General features: G+C 45.3%; 3 protein-coding genes across 3 annotated transcripts in view; all 3 read right to left on the bottom strand.

The window, feature by feature from the left end:
* Window positions 1-4,305, bottom strand: part of hdac6 (histone deacetylase 6) — a 13,310-nt gene extending 9,005 nt beyond the window's left edge. Inside the window, exons 1-10 of the mRNA XM_084479421.1 lie at window positions 4,237-4,305; window positions 3,354-3,483; window positions 3,009-3,101; window positions 2,824-2,906; window positions 2,417-2,501; window positions 2,265-2,305; window positions 1,302-1,398; window positions 977-1,074; window positions 402-506; window positions 156-224 (exon numbers count right to left, since the gene is read on the bottom strand). Coding sequence (XP_084335547.1) covers window positions 156-224; window positions 402-506; window positions 977-1,074; window positions 1,302-1,398; window positions 2,265-2,305; window positions 2,417-2,501; window positions 2,824-2,906; window positions 3,009-3,101; window positions 3,354-3,437 — 755 coding nt within the window. The 5' untranslated portion in view covers window positions 3,438-3,483; window positions 4,237-4,305. The remainder of the gene's footprint in view (window positions 1-155; window positions 225-401; window positions 507-976; window positions 1,075-1,301; window positions 1,399-2,264; window positions 2,306-2,416; window positions 2,502-2,823; window positions 2,907-3,008; window positions 3,102-3,353; window positions 3,484-4,236) is intronic.
* A 791-nt stretch (window positions 4,306-5,096) lies between these two features.
* On the bottom strand, window positions 5,097-12,738 carry slc35a2 (solute carrier family 35 member 2). Its single transcript, XM_084479456.1, has 6 exons — window positions 12,343-12,738; window positions 10,499-10,681; window positions 9,939-10,090; window positions 9,070-9,192; window positions 8,427-8,968; window positions 5,097-5,565 (listed from the first exon to the last, which is right to left on the bottom strand). Exons 1-6 carry the CDS (start codon window positions 12,392-12,394, stop codon window positions 5,538-5,540), a joined length of 1,080 nt encoding a protein of 359 aa, XP_084335582.1. The 5' UTR covers window positions 12,395-12,738; the 3' UTR covers window positions 5,097-5,537.
* A 1,736-nt stretch (window positions 12,739-14,474) lies between these two features.
* Window positions 14,475-24,653, bottom strand: otud5a (OTU deubiquitinase 5a). Its single transcript, XM_084479440.1, has 9 exons — window positions 23,845-24,653; window positions 20,922-21,015; window positions 20,703-20,767; window positions 20,332-20,488; window positions 20,090-20,238; window positions 19,759-19,944; window positions 19,083-19,287; window positions 18,905-18,976; window positions 14,475-15,844 (listed from the first exon to the last, which is right to left on the bottom strand). Exons 1-9 carry the CDS (start codon window positions 24,418-24,420, stop codon window positions 15,711-15,713), a joined length of 1,638 nt encoding a protein of 545 aa, XP_084335566.1. The 5' UTR covers window positions 24,421-24,653; the 3' UTR covers window positions 14,475-15,710.
* Window positions 24,654-26,114: the final 1,461 nt, after the last annotated feature.

Genomic DNA, 26,114 nt, shown 5'->3' with positions numbered 1-26,114 from the left:
AAGGGAGTAGTAGAGGTGAAATGAGGAGAGGAGAGAGGAGAGGAGGAGATTAGAGGAGGAGAGAAGAGAAGAGACAAGAGGAGAGAGGAGAGGGGAGAAGAAGAGAAGAGAAGAGAAGAGAAGAGGAGAGGAGAGAGGAGGGGAGGTTCTCCTACCTGGGGTCCTCCTTGAAGGTGTACTGGATGCCCTGGCCGTGATGTACGTCCCAGTCCACCACCAGCACCCTGCCCACATCAACAACACGCCGTTCTCATCCTTCTCTATGACTGACGATGACCGGTCAACACGCCATCGCACAGACCGTCATAACGTGGTCATATGTTCATAAGTCTGACTCCACCATATGTCTATTATATAAATGATGTGCGCATGTGTGTTTGCGTGCGTATGTGTGTGCGTACCGTTTCACTCTGTGCTGTCTCTGGGCGTAGCGTGTTGCTATGGCAACGTTGTTAAACAGAGAGTAACCATTAGCCTGGTCATACTGGGCATGGTGCCCGGGCGGCCTGGAAGAGCAAGAACATACTGGTTATACTGGTTACAGTGGTTATACTCCATACTGTCCAGGTAAGACCGACCATACTGATTATGTTGGTATTGCTATACTGGTCTGGTTATACTGGTTATACTGGTCTGGTTATACTGGTCTGGTTATAGTAGTCTGTTATACTCGTTATGTTGGTCTGGTTATAGTACAGTAGTCTGTTATATTGGTTATGTTGTTCTGGATAAACTGGTCTGGTTATACGGGTTATCCTGCTCAGGTTGTACTCGTAATACTGGTCTAGTTAAGTTAGTTCTACTGGGATGGTTATAATGGCTATACTGGCCTGATGAAAATGGTTGTACTGGTACGATTATACAGGTTATACTGGTCTGGTTCTACTGGTGATACTGGTTTGTTGTACTGGTATGGTTATAGCTGTCTCCATCGCTGTGATTATCCTGGTTAACCTGTTTGGATCCATCTTGTTACCTAGAAACTGAGAATCCATTCCTGAGTTCAGAGGTCATGACCTTGTCGACAAGCTCAAGGAGAGAGCCCACAGCCAGGGAGGCCACACGGAACGAGTCCTAGACACACACACACACACACACACACACACACACACACACACACACACACACACACACACACACACACACACACACACACACACACACACACACACACACACACATTAACATATATATCCATATCTGCTCTATATCTATATCGATATAGATAGATATTTATATCTATATATACATATATAGATATAAATATAAAGATGTATACAATATTCTGAATGTCTACCTACAGGGTGGATGTAGACAGAGTCGTAGTTTTCTGATAGAGTCTGAAGTTCTTTCTCTGACATCGTCTGAGTCTTCCTCATCAGATCCACATAGTCCTTCCTGGAAAACAACCAATCAGAACAGAGATCAACCAATCAAACCAAGTTCAACCAATCAAACACAGCTCAACCAATCATAACACAGCTCCACCAATCAAACAGCTCAACCAATCAGAACATAGCTCAACCAATCAGAACACAGCTCAACCAATCAGAACACAGCTCAACCAAACAGCTTAACCAATCAGAAAACAGCTCAACCAATCAAACACAGACCAACCAATCAAAAGCAGGTGCGTTGTTATATTGTGTGGTGTAGTCTGGTAAACACTGTATATATATTTCATAATTGTCTTATCAATAGGCGTAAAGTAGTGTGTCCCGAATTATAAATTGTATAGCCTATAAGATCATACATGAGGTAAATGACAATATGATCAATTAAAGATTTACATTTACATTTAGCAGACGCTTTTATCCAAAGTGACTTACAATAAGTACATTTGTCATAAGAAGTGAAATAATATATCACTGTCGGTACAGTAAAGATGTTCATAGAACCAAGTGCAAGTACTAACAATCGCCAGGCCAACCCCATTTCCCATATACAGCAGTGATAACTAGCTACTGCAGATGCTACACAACTAAGTACATGCTACACAACATGCATGCACAACACAATTAAGTACATGCTACACAATTAAGTACAATGAATGAATACAACCTGCATTAAGTGCGTTCATCAAGTGCCAGGACGTACAACAAACAATAGTGCAACAGACAAATAAGGGACTGAATGGCTATGTAGAGTCTAGGTGAACTCTGAACAGGTGGGTTTTGAGTCGTTTGCGGAAGCTGGTGAGCGACTCTGCGGTCCTGACATCAGCAGGGAGCTCGTAGGGATGATAGAAAAAATGTATGCATTACTTATGGACCAGCCGCAGCTCCTGTTCCGTGGCTTCACGAGGCTGAAAGATACATAATGAATATACAGAAAGATGAATATATACATCAATATGATGATGAATGAATACATGTGAATATAGATGGGACTATGAACACATGAATATGCTAATGACCTCCACGGCGACGCAGCGAGGTCGGAGGCTGCGACGCTCCAACTCCTCCACGATGGCCGCCACTCTGTCAGGACACTCTGGGTGACTACACACACACACACACACACACACACACACACACACACACACACACACACACACACACACACACACACACACACACACACACACACACACACACACACACACACACACACACACACGTTAGGCCACACAGACAAACAGAGACAGACTGGCAGAAAGATATAGCGACAGACAGAGCGAGAATAACAGACAGAAAGACAGACCGAGAGACAGGCACAGACAGTCACAGAGAGAGATGCAGACAGAAACACACACATGAAGCAGAGGGGCAGACAGATAGACTAGAGAGAGACAGGCACACAGAGAGACAGACTGACAGGTACCTGGGGTCCCACAGACAGCTGTGACGGGTAAATTCTTCGCTGGACACTAAACCCGTTCCACTGGCCAGAGACCTGGAGACCTCCTACAAAGAGACACAATCAGCACCGTGTGTGTGTGTGTGTGTGTGTGTGTGTGTGTGTGTGTGTGTGTGTGTGTGTGTGTGTGCGTGTGTGTGTGTGTTTACCAGGTGTTTGAGTTGGTCTACAAGTTCATCTTCCCCCTTACTTCGGTCCATCTTTCCTCTTCGCTTGGCCTCCTTCAGCTCCTCGCTTCTCCCCTAACACACACACACACACACACCCTGTCAACACACACGATACACAATACTGCTTCCTCAACACAGAATCTGTCTGGCTGTCAATCATCCACTGGTAGGTTTGGACTTTGTTTGTGGTTAAAGGTGACATATTATACCACCCGGTGTGAGTGTGACTAGCCGTTACAAGCCGTTTTGAAAGTCTGCCCCTTCTGACATCACAAGTGGGCGTGTCCACCTAGATAGTGATAGTGGGATAGTTCGCTGAGAGACCTGCACGGACGGGCTGGGGGTGTTGGAGTTGGAGAGGCGTGGAGACCTGCGGGCCGGTCTGGCTCCTGATGGTTTGGTATCCATGGAAACCAAAAAGATCCAGCCAATCCTAGCACCTCTTGCTGCTAACCTAGCGAGACACAGATACAGTACTGGTATGACACCAAACGCTAAACCATATGCTTATGCAAAGACTGTCTACCTTGATGAGAACTATGCTAATGCTAAGCTAGTGCAAATCGAGGTAGGATAACAACAAAGACGCATGATATAAAGACTTTATATCGTCACGAGTACAACGTCACTGAGTGAAACTGGGCAGTAAAGAGTTCATTCATAGAATAATCTAGACACCTCGATTCAAGGGTGAGTGAAGGTGCTGTAATTAAGATGTAGTGAAGGTGGTGTAGTTAATATGATGTAGTAAAGATGGTGTAGTTAGATGATGTAGTGAAGGTGGTGTAGTTAAGATGAGGTAGTAAATATGGCGTAGTTAAGATGACGTAGTAAAGATGATGTAGTTAGATGGTGTAGTGAGGATGGTTCAAACAGAGGTGTAGTTAGATGATGTAGTAAAGATGGTGGAGTTAAGATGATGTAGTGAAGATGGTTCAAACAGAGGTGGTTTAGTAAGATGATGTAGTAAAGGTGGTGTAGTTAGATGACGTAGTAAAGATGGTTAAACCGGAGCTGGTTTATAAAACCATAACGTCAGCCAGACGTGATTCTGCTGTCGTAGTTGGATCCGAAAGAGCCTCTACTTCTACGTCCTGTCTTCTATCTTATCCTAACTTCGCGGGTCGAAAGGTTACAATGCTTCTATTCGTTATGGTGTTATCGATCGGAGGAGGAGATTTTTTAAACAATGAGAATGTTAACTTGCCAGCAATGACTCCTGGCTGCCTAGCACATTAGCTCGTTAGCTCGATAGCCGAAGTCAACACTGAGGCGGCGCAGCCTGATGACGTAGACATGCGTCACTAACCACCAAAACCAACAGCAGTTAAAAGTCAGCTGTTTTTATTCATCAAATTAGAATAGCAGAGTAGTGAATTTTTCAACAGGTCATTCTGGACATTTAATTAAACAATATAGTGGGCTATGCACTCTTATCACTGCGACAGGATCTCAACCAGCAACCTTAACTAAGACCACATGATACCTGAACCCATATTATAATACATGCTTCTTTTGTTAATTTTGTGTATATTATGTATACTTTGATACTTTTTATATTATATTATGTGTACTAATACCTCCACCTACCCTAACACCCATTCCTCACTCTGCTTCTACTGAATGTTCATTGTCACACCAAAACACAGAACTCCCCCCACACACACAAGAACTGGGTCACTCATCCAACCCCACCTGAACTACCAGCACCCAGTACACACCACCAAACGGCCCCACCCGGGGAATAGCTACGCCCTAGAAAGCTCATCTCAATTTTGAACTCTCACATACAGACCCCCCCCCCCACACACACACACAAGAACCCTCTACGGGTCACTCATCCAACCCCACCTGAACTACCAGCACCCAGTACACACCACCAAACGGGAATAGCGCCCTAGAAAGCTCATCTCAACTTTGAACTCTCACCTACAGACACAACCTCACTCACACCCTGTTAACCCCCACCCCCTCCTTGATTTTATTAAACCAGTCACACGCACATTTGAATGAATAAATGATACATTTATTTATGTCACACTGTAATTAATTAATTAATTTATTTAATATTGTCACATTTGGCATTCCATAACTTTCTTTCCATGTGGTTGCATTCTGTCGAACAGCCACTAGTTCATGACAAAACACGCCTCCTTTCAACAGCCATAAAACTGACGGCTTAAGTTATACAGAAAACATATTTATAGAAAAATATATTATAATACGTTATAATCCACTTTAAGTAGTAAATGGTAGTTAAAGTAAGAAATATAAAATTAAATGTTTGAAAAGCATATAAAACCTTTTCAACGTAAACAAATTGAGCAGTATTTAACATTCCTTTATAAAGGACAACATGGCCACAGCAAGGCCATTGAAAACTCAATATTGAAATGTTATACATGTTCTATAAACTCACTAAGGAGTGAGAAGACTAGTTTGGGCCCCAGTTGAAGTTAACCGTCAGCGTGTCTGTTCGGCCTTCTTCCTCCAGACAATCCATCTCTCTTAGGAACCTTTCTCCTTATCCGAGCCCCTAGAGAGGGAGAGAGAGAGAGAGAGAGAACTTAAAAATACATTTATTAAATAAAATACAGGACTTACACAAAAACATAAATCAAAACCTTCCACAGAGAAAAGCTGTTTAGAAAAACAAGTAACCATTTTAGCTGTTCATGAAATGTAGTTAATTATTGTGTGCGCAAGTGAGTATTTGACCAAAACAAACAATACATTCGAGAAACATTCCCCAAATCTCAGGAACCATGGCCGTAACACCCTGAATAAACAACATACTGATTACACTTAACCAATAAATGTTCCACCGATTCAGCCTGTACACAAAACTCCTCAAACAATAATCCAGTTTCTTGTGGATCTCTCACCGTCTGGAAAACCTGCCAGGCCTGCAGTATGGCTCCATAAAAAGGTGTTAGCCCATATAGATCCATATCACCAAGACATCTCAAGACTGTGACCAAGGCGGCCTGCTTTTCTCTAACTTGACATCTTCCTGTGTCTTGATAAAGATGGTAATGTCATCTGCATAAGCAGTGATTTTTACTGTGTTGCAGCCCTGGTAGTGAGAGCCCTGTTACTCTGCTTCTTAAATGAACTTAAAGCCGTTCAATGGCTAGACTGTAGAACATCCCTGATAGTTGACAGCCTTGTTGCATTCTGCGTTTAACTGATACTGGTCGGCTTAAACCTCCCCCCTTAAGAAGACAAGAAGCTCCACTATGCAGACGTTCAAACCATCAAATGAAAATTTCCCCAGAACCAAAAGCAGGAAACGACTCGGTCAAAAGCTTTCTCCTGACCAGTCCTTTCTTTGGAAGGAATGACAAAACCGCCCTTCGACAGCAGGTGAAGTGAGCCTTCCCGATGGGACTCAAGGAGAACTCGAGGAGGGTCATGCCCCATTAGATCCCAGAAATGCTTGTTGGAGTCAGCTGAGAAGCCATCGAACCCTGGAGCACCCACAGAGGCCAGCGGTGTGTTCTGTGGTAAGCTCTTCCAATGTGAGGCCATGATCTAAACCAGCCTTTTCAGTGGCCGTCAGCTGTCTTTCTGCTGCAGCACACTGTGGATCAGTCACCCTCTCTATAAAGGTCTGTATAAAAACCCACCTGCATGGCTCCTCATCCCCACTGGATCTGTTGTAATTGTCCCATCCTGAAGCTCTAGGTAGTTCAAATTCTCCACCTTTTTCTCCAGAGAACTTGGAGCAGTGTCCTTGATGTTGGTGAAACGAGCCCTGACCAGCGCCCATGTTAACCCTCTCATGCATTAAGAAACTTTAAGCTCTCCTTTTCTCCTGAAGAAGCTGGTGGCTTCCAGGTTCTGGTTTGGTTTTTGGACCATGCTCAATTTCTGTGATAGTCTTCCAGTATCCTGTACTGCATGTTTAATATTACAGGTGGCGAAAGAGGTGTATTGCTGGCAATAGACCCTTATCCGTGCCCCACCAACTATACCAAATCTCCATAGGTCTTGCTCAAGGGCCATGTTTGTAACAAACGGCGGTACATCTGACACGTCACCCTGGCATGGTACTGCCAGAGGGGAAATGGACACAAGCACATCGCCAATAAACACCCCACTTTCAATAAACACTCATCTTAACATGTAAAACCCTGATCTTAATGTGTAAACCCTCATCACATAAACACTTCTCACATAAACTCAGCTCATCATATACTCATCGCATCATATAAACTCATCTTGTATACTATATAATCATGTTAATATAACTTCTTATTGGATGGTTCTACAAACGGACAGAGTCAGTGGATAGTTGAATCCAATTCCCGTTTATAAAATTCTTTACTCCAAGTATGTACAAATTCAAAAAGGCATCAGATACAAACTCAAAATCTCCTTCAAATTAATTCACCATTTACCTTCCAACCCAAAGGAGGACGGCGGAAGACTTCATATATTCAGAAATATCCCAGAAAGAATCCTATTGACAGCTTAGCCAAGCGATCCCATTGGATCGGAGACGCCGAGGCCCCGCCCCCCCAGCACAGCTTCCCACAGCTCATGCCTCTGGACCCACAACCGCCGCAGCAGCAACAGCTCCCAACTAACTGGGTTAGATAACTAGCGGCAGAAGAGAATAGCCGGGGCTTGTTAGCTGCTAACTAGCGGCAGAAGTTGTTCGCAAGGGGTAGTTATCAGCTAACAAGTTGCAGAAGAAGTAACCTGGGATCGTTAGCTGCTAACTAGCACCACAGGATAGATTAGCTAGGGGTTGTTAGCTGCCAGCTGTCAGTTAATATTTCGTGGGATATTCTGGTTCTTCGTAGCACCTCACCAACACCTTAATTCCAAACCCTTCAAACATTCATCCAAAATAAGACCAAATCAAATGTCTCTTACCCACCACAACCTTCCGAACCCTCCTACCAAATCAGAGGCTAGCCTGGTGTGATCATCCAGGCAACATGTAAACTGTTGACCACAGAGGGCCTCTTAATTAATGGGGATTGATAGTCATTGTATAAAATCAAATAAAAAGGTGTCCTCAACCCCCAGCACACCTGTGCTGATTTGCACTTCTGATTGGCCGGTTAAAACCCCCCCAGCACACCTGTGCTGATACTCCCTTCTAATTGGCCGGCTAAAACCCCGCCAGCACACCTGTGCTGATTCGCACTTCCCACATCCGAAACGGACCACATCCAACCAGTCGACATCCAAACCAGTCCCCCTTCAAACCGGACCACCTCCAGGACCACATGATCAGTGATTACCAGAGAAGAGGAGTTAGTCATGTTAGGGATAGGGTCGGATGCTCCAGCACATCACGGGAGAGGAGTCACTATGGAAACGGCTCAGAGACAGGAGAGCTCTTAGTGAGTGATGTGCTGAGCTCAGTTCATCAGGACTGACTTGGGCAGCAGCGAGTCCTCTTTGCTGGGCTTGGGCGGTGAGGCGGAGGGGGGGCCAGCCTTGGGGAGGCTGTACATGTAGACCGCCCCCATGACCAGTGCCGCGCCCACGCTGAACAGCAGGTCCACCTGGAAGCCGAACAGGTAGATGGAGGTCACCGTGGAGACGATGATGGAGAAGGAGGTAGCGAAGCCCTTCAGGATGTTGTCGGCGTATTTCACCACCAGGGCCACCAGCAGTCCCCCGAAGGCCTGGTTGAGGATCACGCTGTAGACGGTGGAGGTGTAGCCGAACAGGAAACCGTGCTCCGCCACCGCCGCCCCGTCCTTCCACCACATGCCCAGCAGGCCCAGCGCCGTGCCGAAGATCCCCAGCTGGACGTTGCGGACCCAGACGGAGGCCGCGCTGCCCTTCAGGATCTTCTCAAAGTAGACGCCAGCGAAGCCCGATGACAGGCAGCTGATCACCACGGCCACCAGACCCACCGTGTAGTTCTGGTTGGACGAATCCGAGACAGACTCCTTCTTCCCCTCCTGCTGCACCTTTTGAAACGACAATCACCACCTCTGTCAGGTCGGCAAATCACACACGGATCAATACGCCCATCAGAGACGGGGTCACGTGATGTTGGAGGACAGCCTACCTGGACGATGGCCACGCCGGTGAACAGGAGCAGCAGAGAGAGCCACTGGAGTTTGGACAAGGTCCTCCTCAGCATGAGGACGCTGAACAGAGCCGTGGTCAGGATCTTCAGCTGGTACGTCACCTGGAGAGACCAGAAAGTCAGAGAGACAACAAGTCAGAGAGATAACCACAGGAGAGACCAGAGAGACAACCACAGGAGAGACCAGAGAGACAACAAGTCAGAGAGACAACCACAGGAGAGACCAGAGAGACAACAAGTCAGAGACAACCACAGGAGACCAGAGAGACAAGTCAGAGACACCCACAGGAGACCAGAGAGACAAGTCAGAGACAACCACAGTAGAGACCAGAGAGACAACATGTCAGAGACAACCACAGGAGAGACCAGATAGACAACATGTCAGAGAGACAACCAAAGGAGAGACCAGAGAGACAACATGTCAGAGAGACAACCACAGGAGAGACCAGAGACAACCACAGGAGAGGCCAGAGAGACAAGTCAGAGACAATCACAGGAGAGACCAGAGAGACATGTCAGAGAGACAACCACAGGAGAGACCAGAGAGACAACATGTCAGAGACACAACCACAGGAGACTCAACAACAAGAGGACAGTAGGCGAGTAGGGGACAGTAAACAGTAGAGGACAGTAAACAGTAGGAGAGTAGAGGACAGTAAACAGTAGGAGTAGAGGACAGTAAACAGTAGGAGAGTAGAGGACAGTAAACAGTAGGAGAGTAGAGGACAGTAAACAGTAGGAGACTAGAGGAAAGTAAACAGTAGGAGACTAGAGGAAAGTAAACAGTAGGACAGTAGAGGACAATAAACAGTAGAGGACAGTAATGTGTGCAGACCCCATCCCCTCACCTGGAAGGTGGCCGCTGGCAGGTTGGAGATGGCCACGTACTGCAGGTTGTTCTGCAGCGTGTAGATGAGAGAAGGAACGGCCAGCTTCAAGGTGTCTGGGTACTGGACCACGATGCTGTCATAGAGGAACAGCGCCATCTCCTTCACGTTCCCTGGACACACAGATCATTCAACCCCGTGTCAGACTCAGGGCTCCAGAGGAACTCCACTGACACTAACTGCACTCATTTTTGCTTTTTGAAGCTTGATTACAATAAAACGTGTGAAATAAAATGTGTTTCAACCAATTAGACTGTTTTTAATGAAATGTCTACGTCGCGACAGCCCTATTTAAAGAGCCATTGAATATAAAATAAATAAAAAGACTACGTTTTTGGGTTTTAAGATTGACCAGCAGAATTATAGTTTCAAGCCAGCTCGAATTTAGTGGTCTCCTGAATCTAACTCAGAATTTCCTGTTATGGAACAAACACCATCTTATTTTAACTTACCAGTGAGACCCAACTACTTAACATAACTAACCAGTACTAGTGAGAGTTTACTACGGGACGTTCACTGACCTCTCTTCTGCACCAGGATGATGAGCAGGCAGGTAATGAGCTTAAGGAACTCCGCCATGACGACCGCTGATGTGGTGAAGAAGCGGTCGCCAGGCAACGTGCGGACGTAGCGGATGCTGAGGATGAGAGATGCATTCTGGACCACGAGCACGGCCAGACTGATGTACTTCAGCTTCCTGTTCGCTGGGGAGCAGACACAATAGAAATGTGTTAATGAACATAAAGAATGTATTAACATATTGTATAGTAATATGATAACTATACATCCATGATGACTATGCATATTGTGTGTTACACTTATTTGATATATTAATATCACTTGACATGATGACTATTAATAGTGTGTTAAACCAAGTAATATATGATGATGATTAATATCACAACGTGACATACATGTTGTCTGCTGATATTTTGTTTATCTTCATTTATTGTATATTAAAGAGCCAGCGAACCCAATGATTCAGATGGCATTCGAACACTATTTGATTCAAAGAAATCTGTTTAGGGCTGAGAGTTTTAGGAAAGAGGGGGGCGTGTTATCCCCATGGTTACGACCCATGCCAACTTTGAGTACCGTTGTTGTGCAACTGTTATGAGTGTTGAGTGATGTTGTGTATGAAATGCACCATATACGGTAGCGTTATACTATAGGTGTCCGGGAAGCTAAGACCCTCACTGGGACTGGGATTAAACCCATCGCTGCTCAGACTGAGCTTCACCATTTACAGACATTGTAGCTTTACACTATAAAAGCCAAACTTTCTCGCTGACACTGCAGACAACCGCTGCCCAGACAGAGCTCCACACGTCCACACCCACCGCGTCAACCCCTTGGATAACGTGGTCTGATGTCAGGAAAAGACACCACCTTCGACCAGCAGAGTGGCATGTTCACGTAGTGTTTTGGTGAGAAAGGCAAAAACATAGTATTATACCCCTTTTTCTCTAAATTGTGGATTTATTTCAGTAACGGCGATAAAATGGCATAGATTACTATGTTAACGATCATATAAGACAATTTAACGTGTTTAATACAAAATAAATGTGGTTTTGGGTTCAATGCCTCTTTAATATTATCGCTTGACTGTGTGTGGAATATGAATTAATATCAACACTACACCATGATGTGTACAAAGACGCACACTCAGGTAATCTGCAGGTCAAACAGGTGTGTCTGTGTGCCTGTGTTGAGAACAGGGCGAATTTTACAGCCAGGTGGGTGACTGCCAAAATGAATGACCATGACCACGTCACCAGAGGATCCGAGTGGGTGTGGAACAGGTTTTACAAGTCTGCTCCGACATTAAAACGACATTAGAAAGTATCAGAATACCCCTCCCAGCTCCTATCCGGATATGTGTCTCTTAATTTATCATCATCATCATCCTCTATACAGCAAAACGAGTTATACCGGCTCAGCAGGAGACATAAAGAGCACGTTCCTTCAACACAACAATAGTTAATACGAGTTACCTTCAATACAACACTAGTTAACATGAGATACCAGCAATACAACAAAAGTTAACAAGAGTTGCTTTCAACACAACACTAGTTAACTTCAACACAACACTAGTTATCTTCAACACAACACAAGTTATCTTCAATACAACACTAGTTATCTTCAATACAACACTAGTTACCTACAATACAACACTAGTTATCTTCAATACAACACTAGTTAATACGAGTTACCTTCAATACAAACCTAGTTAACTTAACATGAGATACCCGGCTTCAATACAACAATAGTTAACAAGAGTCGCCTTCAATACAACACAAGTCACCTTCCATACAACACTAGTTAACGAGTTACCTTCAACACAATACTATTTAACCCGGGTTACCTTCATTCGGTCTTCGACCCGCTCCGTCTGCAGGAACGCTGCCTACCGCCATGTTGACTACGAGCCGCTGGCTGGCTGACGAAGTGCTAGCAGGCTAATGAAGTGCTAGCAGGCTAAAGACGTGCTAGCAGACGAATGAAGTGCTAGCAGGCTAACGAGGTGCTAGTAGGCCATCGACGGGCTAGCAGGCTACTGACGGGCTATCGGGCTAAAGAAGGGCTAGCAGGCCAACTCCTGTGCTAGCTTCCACAGCTTTATAAACACACGTAATGACACAAGGCCGTCTCTGTCCCACTCCTCAGTCCCGGGACGGCGGGGGGGTTTCGAGCCCGGCCGGATCATCCATCCCGGGGTTACAGCACTTTGAAGGCGCAACACAGCCGTTCCTTGTTCGCCTTCCAGGATGCAGGTAGGTAGAATCTGATTGGTTGGCCCATACGGCTGGGCTGGACCTGATTGGAGGCGGCCGGTCCCGCCCACTGGCGCCATCTATCGGCCAACAGCAAACAAGGAGTTCTTCTTCGGACAGACCTGACTTCACTCTGAATTTCACTAGTGAACCGGTTAGACGTTTTGACATTCTCGTGAAGCCCCCCACGACCTGACACATCCTTAGAAATCTCGACTTTATTTTAACCGTTTAGTCCCGAGGAGTGACAGTATAACTACTAATAGTGATATAACTAATAGTGAAAGTATAACTATTAACAGTGTTAGAAGAACTACTAATAGCAGGCATGCAAACTGGTTTGGGGTGAAAAAGGTGAGAATGATGCGTGAGCCAAGGAAAACACAGACCCACTAGGGGGTTCCAGGGTTATACTCCGGGGAGTTAAAAAATAAAAAATAAATGATTAAAAAAAAAAATCGATAATAAAAAAAAATTATCAAAAAAAAAATATATTAAAAAATTATATAAAAATATATATTAAAAAAATTGTAAATAAAAAAAATATATTGAAAAAGATTTGACCTGCGCAGCATCTTTTTTTTTTGGACAAAAAAAAGATGAAAAAGATGCGCGCAGGTCAAAAAAAAAAGATGCGCGCAGGTCCAAAAAAAAATATGCGCGTGCAGGTCCAAAAGAAAGATGCGTGCGCAGGTCAATTTTTTTTAATTTTTTTTTTATATAATTCTTTTAATATATATATATTTTTTTATATTATTTTTTTATATACTTTTTTTAATATAAATTAAAAAAAAACTTATTTTTTTTAACTCCCCAGAGTTTATTTTTTATTTATTATTATTATTTTTATTTATTTTTTTTGGCGTCCTCCTTGGTCTGTTGTTGTTCTGGGATGCACTAGCGTTATTTGCACTCAGTGGCCCATCCTTGTCAGAGGCCTTCTGCACCTGTGAGGTAGAATGGAGGGGGTCCGATTTTTCTGTCTCTCATCATCACTCCCGTCTCTCACTCAAACATACGCGCACACACAGCTCCAAGTTGTCTCTATACTATATTTCTGCTCCTTTCTCCCGTCATAAGAACATTACTGTATGTAACCGTGGCTATCTGTTGCGTGGCTTTCCCACTAAGATAGCTTTCTTTATAAGTATTCATTTTTAGTGTTTCTCATGTCACAGAAACCACAGTGAATCTGTGCCCCGCTGTGGTGTCGACAGCACAGAGCTCCGGTACCGTTACAGGACAGCGGTGGTTTCTTTCAGCTTGTATTGTAATCCAATTTTAGCGAAAACAAACATAACATTAGCTTGAAAGAAAAAAACAGTTTAAGGATGCTTATCTTTACGTGAATTTTGGGATGACTCGTCTGCCAATGACTTGAAGTTGGTTGTTTTAACCCCCCCCCCCCCCCCCCCCAATGTTTTCTCAATGGATCTCCACAAATCACACAAGTGGCCAACTTTGTTAAAAAAACGGCGAATTTCACTGAAAGGTGACTAGTTTGCATGCCTGTACTGTAGTGATATAACTTCTAATAGTGACAGTATAACTAATAGATAGTATGACTAAAAGTGATATAACTACTAATAGTGACAGTAGAAATATTAACAGTGATAGTATGACTAAATGTGACAGTATAACTAATAATAGTGATAGAACTACTAATAGTGATGGTGTGTATCCAGTCTTTACATTAGAACAGAACAAAACTAAAAGGCCCAACTGGTTTTCAAGAAACATCGTCCTCTTTTTATTCCAAGAAAAAAAAAAGTATTTTCATCCCAAACAGGAAAATAAAATAAAACAAACTTATATTATTATTAATAATAACAATGATCAATTATTAAGAGGATAAGTATGACAAATCATTCTATTGTCTTCTCTATGATGTGATTGGTCATGGTCAATAGACATGCAGCTAAATAAGACCCATGATGATGAGGATGAGGAAGATGAAGAGAAAGTTGTGTTCCTGTACGTGTGTTCTGGAGGGGGAGGGGGGGTCTTGCCGGTGATAGGTAGTGGTAGACATACACAACCAGGTACCTTTAGACACATACCTGTCTAACCAGGTAGACACACACAGTCTAACCAGCTAGACAAGCACCTGTCTAACCTGGTAGACACACACGTCTAACCAGGTAGACACACACCTGTCTAACCAGCTAGTCTGGCCAACCTTGCTGCAAAATGTGTCTCTTTTAAAGGGTTTTCTCTGCTAGCTATGGGTAGACTACCTGATCAATAACGGCCCACAAAAGATATGAAAGGAAATACTGTTGAAGTTTCAGACTCCATCACAAAACACACAATTATTGGACCATTTCTGTAGTGTTTGTATTACTTTGGGATAGCAAATACCCGTAGTCTTGTGCCATATATATAAGGTATAAGCCAGTTGGCAATAAAACTAGCACATCCAAGACTATTTGCTTCAGCGAGCTCGGTTATGTAATACTTTAGTACTCAGACATCAATATTCTTCTAGCTTTGGCAACTCAGAAAACATGGTGATGGTGTTTATCATCTAGCTAGCTACCCTCAGATAGCCAGCGTGTGTGCTAGTGTTAGCGTGGCCTGGCTGTGGCGTGCGTTACATTTAACTGCCATCCAATCGGCGGGAAGACCCTCCCCCGCCCAAGAGGTTGAGCTGAACAGAGGGGGGGCGAAGTCTTATCAGTCTGAGCCCCTATTGGCTCGGAGAAGTGTCAGTAATGAATGGATGAACCGTGATGGTGCGTTCCAAACAACATGTTTATTATTCACCATGTCCCTGGCTCTGTGTGTGTGTGTGTGTGTGTGTGTGTGTGTGTGTGTGTGTGTGTGTGTGTGTGTGTGTGTGTGTGTGTGTGTGTGTGTGTGTGTGTGTGTGTGTGTGTGTGTGTGTGTGTGATGAGGTCAGAGGTCGTGGCTGCTCGTCATGGTGTGTGTGGTTGATGGTGTGCGTTGTGTGAGTCTATCAGCTGCTGTCGGGGGAGGCGTCTCTCTCGCGGTGCAGCGCGGCCCCCTGGGGCAGCATGGTGTCCATGTACTCCTGCTGGGACACGGCCAGTACAGAGGCCAGGATCTCGTCGTCCTCCCAGTCCGTCAGCCCTGCACACAGATCACAGTAAGGCTTAATACACATTACAGTACACGTTAATACACATTATACACACACACACAGTACAGGTTACACTACACACAGTACACTTTAGACTACACGTTTATACACACAGTACACGTTAATACACTGAGTACACGTTTATACACAGTACACGTTAGAGTACACGTTTATACACACAGTACACTTTAATAGACGTTATAGTAGTATAGTGTACTGTGTGTATTAACGTGCACTGTAACGTGTATTAACGTGTACTATAATGTGTACTGCGTCTACTAACGTTAATAAACAGAGTACACTTTAATACATGTTACTTAATACACGTTACATTACAAGCAACGTAATGTATACACACATTAAACGTCAACGTACACGTTATTACTCATCACACATGTTCAAATAAGCGTTAATACACATTAAAATACATGTGAATACACATGACACATGTTCAAATACATGTGAATACACATCATAGCCATAGAGTTCATGTTAAGGTACAGGTCAATACACACAGTAGCCTTTTAGGTATACCTTAATACACATCATACACACAGTACATGCTCAAATACAAATTATAGACACACAGTAAATGTTATACATCCCACAGTACATGTTAAAATACAAATGATACACACAGTACACGTTAAAGTACACCTTAATACTTATCATACACATTCAAATACACGTTATTACACATTAGAGAGATGTTAAAGTACACCTTAATACACATGCAAACACACATTAATACACAGTACACGTTAAAATACACATTATAAACAAAGTGAACCTTATACACCTTACAGTATATGTTTAAATACAAATTATAGACATAGTCTAATATACATTGAATATAACACACACACACACACACACACACACACACACACACACACACACACACACACACACACACACACACTTTTAAATGCTGTTTTATTTGGATCCAAATTTACAAAGAGGAGAAAAAAGAGCCAAACATTTTGGGAAGAAATATTTGTAATGTAACAGGTTCATCAAGCTTACATGCCTTTACAAGGCCTACATGATAAGTTAAGTTATTATACACCGAACACCTAAGGGTAAACAAAACATCTTTGTCTCCAGAATCACATACTACCTATGGTGGCTGAAACAGAGCAAAATGTTGACAATCTCTTGGCTTCCTTCTTAAGTATCCCCCCAACCGCAGTCCTCTAACCACATTTTTGTGGATATGACCCAAGCTTCCAAAGATCAAGGATATACGTTTGCATTGGTAAGCTAGTTGGCATATACGACTCACCAGTGGCTGGTATTTCAGTAACTAACGAGTCGTAGCAGGTGTCCATACACACACACTATCATACACATTACACACACAAACATCACATTAGAATACACACATTACAATATACTCACACACAATACAATACACACATTAGAATACACACACAGAAACAATAGCACACACACACACATCACATTAGAATACACACATTACAATGCATTCTCACACATTACAATACACACATTAGAATACACACAGAAACAATAGCACACACACAAACATCACATTAGAATACACACATTACAATGCACTCACACACACAATACAATACACACATTAGAATACACACACAGAAACAATAGCACACACATCACATTAGAATACACACATTACAATACACACACAGAAACAATAGCACACACACACACACACATCATATTAGAATACACACATTACAACACATACACATTACAATACACACACAAAGAAAGAAACAAAAATACACACATCACATTAGCAAAAACACATTATTACACACAGAAACAATAACCCACACACTAGGGGTGTACGGTATTAACGGTATAGAAAGTACACCGGTGTGAATTTGCGCTACGGTATGGATTTTGACCATACCATAAGACCGGTGTGACCGTAAGTAACGTAAATACAGTAACGTAACTTATTTTTAATGTGAAAAGTAAAGTTACTCGAAACTACTGAAAATATGGTAACGAAACGTAGTTCCTTTTTCAATTCGGCGCAACGTTACTTTTCCCAGGGACCGATTTGACAGCGATACTGCCTTCTCAGGCAGTATGCTATTGCGCAAGCACGCAGGCACACAGGCGCGCAGCCTGCGCAATAGTCACTTCACAAGCTCTCATTCACCGTACGAGACAGACGCTGGTAGCGTGAAGCTGTCTCTGCATCTCAGACATCGCTTCTGCAGGCATTTTCCAAAGCCAGTCCTTATGACAAAAAAGCCAGCAGTGGAACGAGATAACAAACACCGTCACTGTTTACCTGTGTAAGGCCATGGTTCCCTTTCAAAATGTTGATAGAAAGGGCTTTAAAGAGATGATCAAAACACTCAATCCCAGGTACGCATTACCTGCCCGCACACACTTCAGCCAAATTGAGATGCCAAAAACTCCAAAAACATCCGCAACTAAGTGGAACTTAGTCGCGGACTATACTGGAAGTAACTTAAAAGAAAGAAAAGATTTAGCATTTTTTTCTATTGCAGTTTTGCTCAATAAATGTTCTTAAAATACTTCTTCTATACAAAAATAGCTGCCTAACCAGTATTTTACCCCTTCAGAAGAATTTATATCGAAATTAGAATATAAAATTAACATACCGTGATATAATACCGTATCGTCTATGCCTTAAATCATACCGTGATATAAATTTTAGTCCATACCGTACAGCCCTACCACACACACATCAAATGAGAATACACACATTATAACACACACAGAAACAATAACACACAGATCACATTAGAACACACACATTAAAACACACAGATCCCATTAGAACACACACATTTTAACACACATATCACATTAGTACACACAAAACATGAGGGGACGGTGTGTGGATGCTCCCAGCAGAGTGTTCTGAAGGCGTTCCTCCACCTGCTCCTTCCGGCAGCCTCTGGGCCGCACACCCGTCCTCAACCACTTCTTTTGAAATAAGAAACCCTAATTCGCCTGTGTGTGTGTGTGTGTGTGTGTGTGTGTGTGTGTGTGTGTGTGTGTGTGTGTGTGCATCTTACCAAATGCTGTGGGAGACATCTCCTGCATGATGGCTCTGTACTCCAGGTGGTGACGGCTGGGGTTACTAGGACCTGAGACAGGGAGACACACCGGGTGAGAGACAGACAGGTGTACACAGACAGGTCAGACCGTCAGGTAACAGCCAGGGGGGTGTGTGTGTGTGTGTCTCTCTCTCACCTGGTGCACAGGGGGAGGGGGGCTTGTTGAGGCTTAGCCCTGCCCCCGTTGGGGAGGGTGGTTTGTTGGTGGTTGACGGGGTGGTTGCTAGGTCAGAGTGGGAGGGGTCAGAGTCCCGTTGCCTTGGTGACCGGGCACTCCAGTCGTCCAACCCGCTGGACGCCGCTGCCGTTGCTGAACTACAGGTAGCACTAGCCTTACGGGGCTACACACACACACACACACACACATCATATTAGAATACACACATTACAATACACATGCACACACACACACACACACACTTATATATATATAAATGCATTAATAAACACATAAATGACCAGTGGCAGGCTACAGGTAGAGACTAGGTGGTAGGGACCAGTGACGGGCTACAGGTAGAGACCAGGTGGTAGGGATCAGTGACGGGCTACAGGTAGAGACCAGGTGGTAGGGACCAGTGACGGGCTACAGGTAGAGACCAGGTGGTAGGGATCAGTGACGGGCTACAGGTAGAGACCAGGTGGTAGGGATCAGTGACGGGCTACAGGTAGAGACCAGGTGGTAGGGATCAGTGACGGGCTACAGGTAGAGACCAGGTGGTAGGGACCAGTGACGGGCTACAGGTAGAGACCAGGTGGTAGGGACCAGTGACGGGCTACAGGTAGAGACCAGGTGGTAGGGACCAGGGGCTCACCTGGCGGGCCTGCTTCTCCTGGTCCTGGAGCCACTGCAGGTAGGACTCGCGGGCCACCTGCTCCTCGATGGCCTCGTTGGTGGCCTCCCAGTCCGTCGCCCGCTTCTTGTCCTCCAGCATCTGCTGCTCGATCCACGACTCCTCCGACGTCTTGATGGCCGACTTCATGAGGGACGTGTCAGCATACTGAACACACAGGACCCCATCAGACCGGTGTGTGTGTGTGTGTGTGTGTGTGTGTGTGTGTGTGTGTGTGTGTGTGTGTGTGTGTGTGTGTGTGTGTGTGTGTGTGTGTGTGTGTGTGTGTGTGTGTGTGTGTGTGTGTACATACCCCAGGTTTGAAGGCAGGCAGGCCTAGCCCTACCCCTATCGTGGCCTTGTTGGGGTTCACTACGGAGTTGTAGTGGATGTTTCTGTGGTAGCTCACTCTGATTGGCTCGTCTTTGTTCTGGTGAATACCATGGAACGTGTTGATTGGTTCTGAAGCAGGAAGTTAAAATGGTCCATTAAAAGGCAGGTCGACAGAGAGACAGACAGACAGACAGACAGGTAGATCATCAAAGGCAGACAGACCTGTGCCGTCCTGGTAAACCTCTACTGGCCGGTTGTACATCTCAGCCATGGCTTGCATCTCGATGTGGTTGCCATGGCAGTTGTTTTTCCTCTTCCTGTTGATGTAGGAGGTGAAGTCCTCCGTCACGTAGTTAGAGAAGTAATCAGCATTCTTCATCTGTGGGAGCACAAACAGCACAGCCGTCATCTCCTCGACCTCCTTCGCACCTGCTCCTTCTCCGTCACTCCTCCTCCCCCCTCCTCCATTACACCTCCTCCCCCCTACTCCATTACACCTCCTCCTCTGGTCACACCCAGTCACACTCTTCCTCCATCAAACATCCTCCTCCCTCCTTCCCCCCCCCTCATAACCATTAGACAGGGAAACTCACCAGGTAGTCCATACAGTGTTTACGAACCACTTCGTGCATATCCTGATCCCCGTACACCTGGTCCGCTGGTAGACAGGTAGACACACAGTTAATAAACAGGAACAATACTACCTGGCAGTGTGTGTGTGTGTGTGTGTGTGTGTGTGTGTGTGTGTGTGTGTGTGTGTGTGTGTGTGTGTGTGTGTGTGTGTGTGTGTGTGTGTGTGTGTGTACACTCACCTACTGCTCTGAACAAACAGGCTCCGTCTTCCTTCATCTTTTTAATGACAAAACCCTTCTTCTCTCCGAGGGTCTTCTCAAACCAGTGTTCCTGCTACACACACACACACACACACATATAGCTGATCAGTGATCAGCTGATCAATTGCGGGAGCCAATCACTTAAAAAAAAAAATTCACAAGACGGGCTGCCATTGGTTCAGCTAGTGAGATGTGAAGTGATCCTGCTTTAACGTGATTCATCTGGACTCACAAAAAGGCAGGCTCACCTCCCTCCAGAAAGAGCCTCTGTTGACCTGTAAGGATGACAACCAGCCTCCACTCACAGGCTTCATGCTCCCTGGGTTTAGGTTGATGGTTTGTAGGTCTGTGCTCAAAGAAGTCAAGCTAGACTTGTGGTTCTCCACACATCCCCATGTTAGTCGAACTACTCGAGTATCTTTAACCTGACAGGACATGGCTGCTTTCTGCTTCCTGTGAAACTAACCAGCCACTCCGCGGCTCTGAGGGGAGAAGAGCGAGAGCCATCCTCTATGTCTCTAACGCTGTACGTTAGGGTTAAGAGAGCCATCTCCATGTCTCTAACGCTGTACGTTAGGGTGATGGAGATCCGTCTCCATGTCTCTAACGATGTACGTTAGGGTTAAGAAAAGCCATCCTCTATGTCTCTAACGCTGTTCATTAGGGTTAGGGGTCTCTAATGCTGTACGTTAGGGTGATGTAGAGCCATCTCCATGTCTCTAACGCTGTACGTTAGGGTTAAGGTTAGGGGTCTCTAACGCTGTACGTTAGGTTTAAGGTGAGCCATCTCCATGTCTCTAATGCTGTACGTTAGGGTTAAGGTTAGGGGTCTCTAACGCTGTGCGTTAGGTTTAAGGTGAGCCATCTCCATGTCTCTAATGCTGTACGTTAGGGTTAAGGTTAGGGGTCTCTAACGCCGTACGTTAGGTTTAAGGTGAGCCATCTCCATGTCTCTAACGCTGTGATGCAGAGCCATCTCCATATCTTGAATGCTGTACGTTAGGGTTGAGGAGAGCCATCCTCCATGTCTAACTATAACTCAGCCACAGTACGTTCATGTCAACCAAGTTCCTACAAGGTGAAGCAAGGCTTTGTTGAAGCTAGACTTCCTCACAGCGTGGTCCGCTGTGGACCCGCTCTGAGCCGGTGAGAGGAGCCGTAGACGGAGATTCTTTCATGGGCACAGTTGTCACAGAGAGTCATGTGTTACGCAGATACAGGATACGCTTCCTTTGCTGGTTATTTATGTTATTTGATATTAGTATTTTTGGCTCAATTTATTAGTCCCCATTGATACAAATCTCTTTAAATAAATCCCAATAAGGCTAAAATATTAGCATCTCTCATATAGCCTACAGTAAACGCTGCTGATCGCACCATCTTCATAACATCCAGAAACACAACGTCCAATATGTGGACTCATGTCTCCACACTTATAAATACAGTGATGACCAATGAGCTGTCCAATACACACTCACTGACTCCTTCTCCTTTACTAGTGATGTTACATTTAAACACTTATTGAAAACCTTGTGGTCCACTCTTAACTAGGCCAAACTAAACTCTCTGTGTATCACACTTTACTAGTCCAAACTAAACTCTGTGTGGTCCACTCTTAACCAGTCCAAACTAAACTCTGTATGGTTCACTCTTAACCAGTCCAAACGAAACTGTGTGGTTCACTCTTAACTAGTCCAAACTAAACTCTGTGTGGTTCACTCTTAACTAGTCCAAACTAAACTCATGCCGTCGCGTCTTTTCTTATGCATTTCTGTCTGATCAACTAATGAACAATAACCCTCATACAACGCTAAATAAGAACATGTATATATATCGACACACAATGATTTTCAGTACTACAGGTCCATCAGAACCAGAACAAGCATACTTAGAAACTTAGTTTCTTTCCACAAGCCATCACTGCACTGAACACAAACGGGCACTGACACACACACACACACACACAATCGTGCAATAATTGTAAAAAAAAAAACTGTACATATTATCTATTTAATATTTTTACGCGTACATTACACTACTGTTTAATTTCGCTGTACACTATACAATGACTAATAAAATAAATTAAATTCAATACCATCTCCAACCTAAAACCTAAACTAACCATCTCCAACCCAACACCTAAACTAACCATCTCCAACCTAACACCTAAACAAACCATTTCAAACCATACACCTTAACTAACCATCTCTACCCTTACATCTAAACTAACAATCTCTAACCTTACACCTAAAGTAACCATCTCTAACCTTACACCTAAAGTAACCATCTCTAACCTTACACCTGAACTAACCATCTCTAACCTCACACCTAAACGAACCATCTCTAACCATACACCTAAACTAACCATCAACATAAGTGCTAGTGTAGTTTTATTTATACTGTTTGTAAAGTTAACCACTTAGTAAATTATTATACCAGTCACAGTGGTATTTTATGTAAAATATAAGTTTTACACTGACTCCTCCATCATCCTGTCTCTCCTCTCATCCCTCCATCATTCAGTCTCTCCTCTCTCATCCCTCCATCATTCAGTCTCTCCTCTCTCATCCCTCCATCATTCAGTCTCTCCTCTCTCATCCCTCCATCATTCAGTCTCTCCTCTATCATCCCTCCATCATTCCCTAGTCTTTTATCTAAAATGTAGTATTCATAAAGTTAGTTTATATATACTAATGTAGTGTAAAGTAAACATTTATCATTAACACGTATTAATGCCGTTATAATTAAAATAATATTAATGATGGGAGTTATCATTTAGGTCACCCGGACATGTTCCTTGGTAACCGTAACATAATACTCTATTTAATACACTCTGTATCTAACCATTCCTGCTCTCTGACCCACATGCAGAGCCCTCCACTAGTGGTAAATCAGCCCATACCTGCTCCACCGTCGCCGGGTCAACCGACTGCAACCGAGCGGCATTCTCATACTCGTCTTCGCTGTTGTTTCCACCGGCTCCTTCCTCCGTCTCTCCGCCGGACCCAATGCTTCCTTGGCCCGTCACCCCGGGCTGACCTCCCCCGGTGAGAGCGGCTACTCCGCCGGAACAAGTGCCTGCCTGCCGCCGCCGCTTGCTAAGCCCAGGCCCCGAGCAGCAGCTGCTGATCCCTCCTCCACAACCAGCCCCGGCCGACACCACCACTTCACCCCGGGAACCAGTCGCTATTCCGCCGCTGTTGTCTCTCCCTTCGCCCGGTCCTACGGGAGACCCCGAGCCGCCAGGCTGGGGAGAGGCCTGCTGCGGCCGTGAACTAGCCTCGATGCTACGCCTGTCCTCCCTGGCGGAGGCCGGGGCGGGCTGGTAGGACCACGGGGGCGGAGAAGCTCTTGGCCGGGCTCCGGTCCGGGGGTGCGGGTGCTGGTGTGGGTCGGAACCGCTCCGGCGGTCGCTGTCGTCGGCGTGATCCGAGACCCCGACGGCGGAGCCAGGCTTCTTTTTCGGGAGGATCGTCATGGTGGTGTGGGGGGGGGGGTCAAAGAGGTGACGAGTCCTCCCTTTCTGGAGCTAAATCTTCGGCTTCTCTGCCTCCGAGCCACGCGGTCTCGTGAACTGATCGACCGTAGACCGTTAGGCGACGGAAAACCCCGGTGAACGCCACTAATTGATCGGTTTTCGAGGTGAACGGAGAACAAAAACAACCGGAGCCGTCCCGCAAAACATCAACACCGTCTGACGTCACTTCCCGGTTGCAGCGCCGCGTTTCACGTCGGGCCGTCAGTCGTTCTGCCTAGCAACCAGCCTCCTGCTAAGCAACCAGATATGAAGAACAAAGGATTATTATTATTGTTTATATATTGTTTTTTTATTGTATAAACTATCACTGTTATTAAGGATTCTTATTGTTGTTATCATACAACCACAAAGACTATAGGCTATATTTAAATGTAAAGCCTACAAGTACACGATACCTTTCAATCTAACTAGTTCATTATGCAGTCAGACTTAACGGCTACTGCTCATGTTAACCGCTATGTTAGTACTGAAGCACTGTTAACTTTGGCTCAAATATAACAATTATAATAATACCTAAACCCTAGAATAACAATAGGGCTCTACAGATGGTCTGGGAATAACTAATAATAATAACTAATAATAATAACTAGGACTGCTAGCAGCCACAGAGGTATTCAAAGCAACCAGCCCTCATGACCCCTCACCCCCCTCATGACCCCTCACAGCCCCTCATGACGCCCTCATGACCCCTCACCCCCCTCATGACCCCTCACAGCCCCTCATGACGCCCTCATGACCCCTCACCCCCTTCATGACCCCTCACCCCCCTCATGACCCCTCACACCCTCATGACCCCTCACCCCCTTCATGACCCCTCACCCCCTTCATGACCCCTCACCCCCCTCATGACCCCTCACCCCCCTCATGACCCCTCACCCCCCTCATGACCCCTCACAGCACTCATGACCCCTCACCCCCCTCATGACCCCTCACCCCCCTCATGACCCCTCACCCCCCTCATGACCCCTCACCCCCCTCATGACCCCTCACCCCCCTCATGACCCCTCACAGCACTCATGACCCCTCACCCCCCTCATGACCCCTCACAGCACTCATGACCCCTCACAGCACTCATGACCCCTCACAGCCCCTAAACTACTTACCCCTCGCGCTCCTCATGACCCCTCACAGCCCCCCATGACCCTCATGACCCCTCACGGCCCCTATGACCCCTCATGCCCCTCATGACTCCTAATGGTCCTCTTGACCCCTCATGACTCCTAATGGTCCTCTTGACCCCTCATGGCCCTCATGACCCCTCACAGCCCTTAAACTACTCACCCCTCATGACCCCTCACGGCCCCTCATGACCCCTCACGGCCCCTCATGGCCCCTAAACTACTCACCCCTCATGACCCCTCACAGCCCTCATGACCCCTCACGGCCCCTCACGGCCCTCATGACCCCTCACGGCCCCTAAACTACTCACCCCTCATGACCCCTCACGGCCCCTCACGGCACTCATGACCCCTCACGGCCCTCATGACCCCTCACAGCCCTTAAACTACTCACCCCTCATGACCCCTCACGGCACTCATGACCCCTCACGGCCCCTAAACTACTCACCCCTCACACCCCTCGTGACCCCTTACGTCCCTCATGACCCCTCACTGTGACGTCACGTAATGAGACAT

This window comes from Micromesistius poutassou (genome assembly GCF_964030765.1).
Source record: "Micromesistius poutassou genome assembly, chromosome: 15".
In the NCBI taxonomy this organism is placed as follows: domain Eukaryota; kingdom Metazoa; phylum Chordata; class Actinopteri; order Gadiformes; family Gadidae; genus Micromesistius; species Micromesistius poutassou.
The sequence above is the reverse complement of the archived record's forward strand: the minus strand, read 5'-3'. Positions and strand labels throughout refer to the sequence as shown.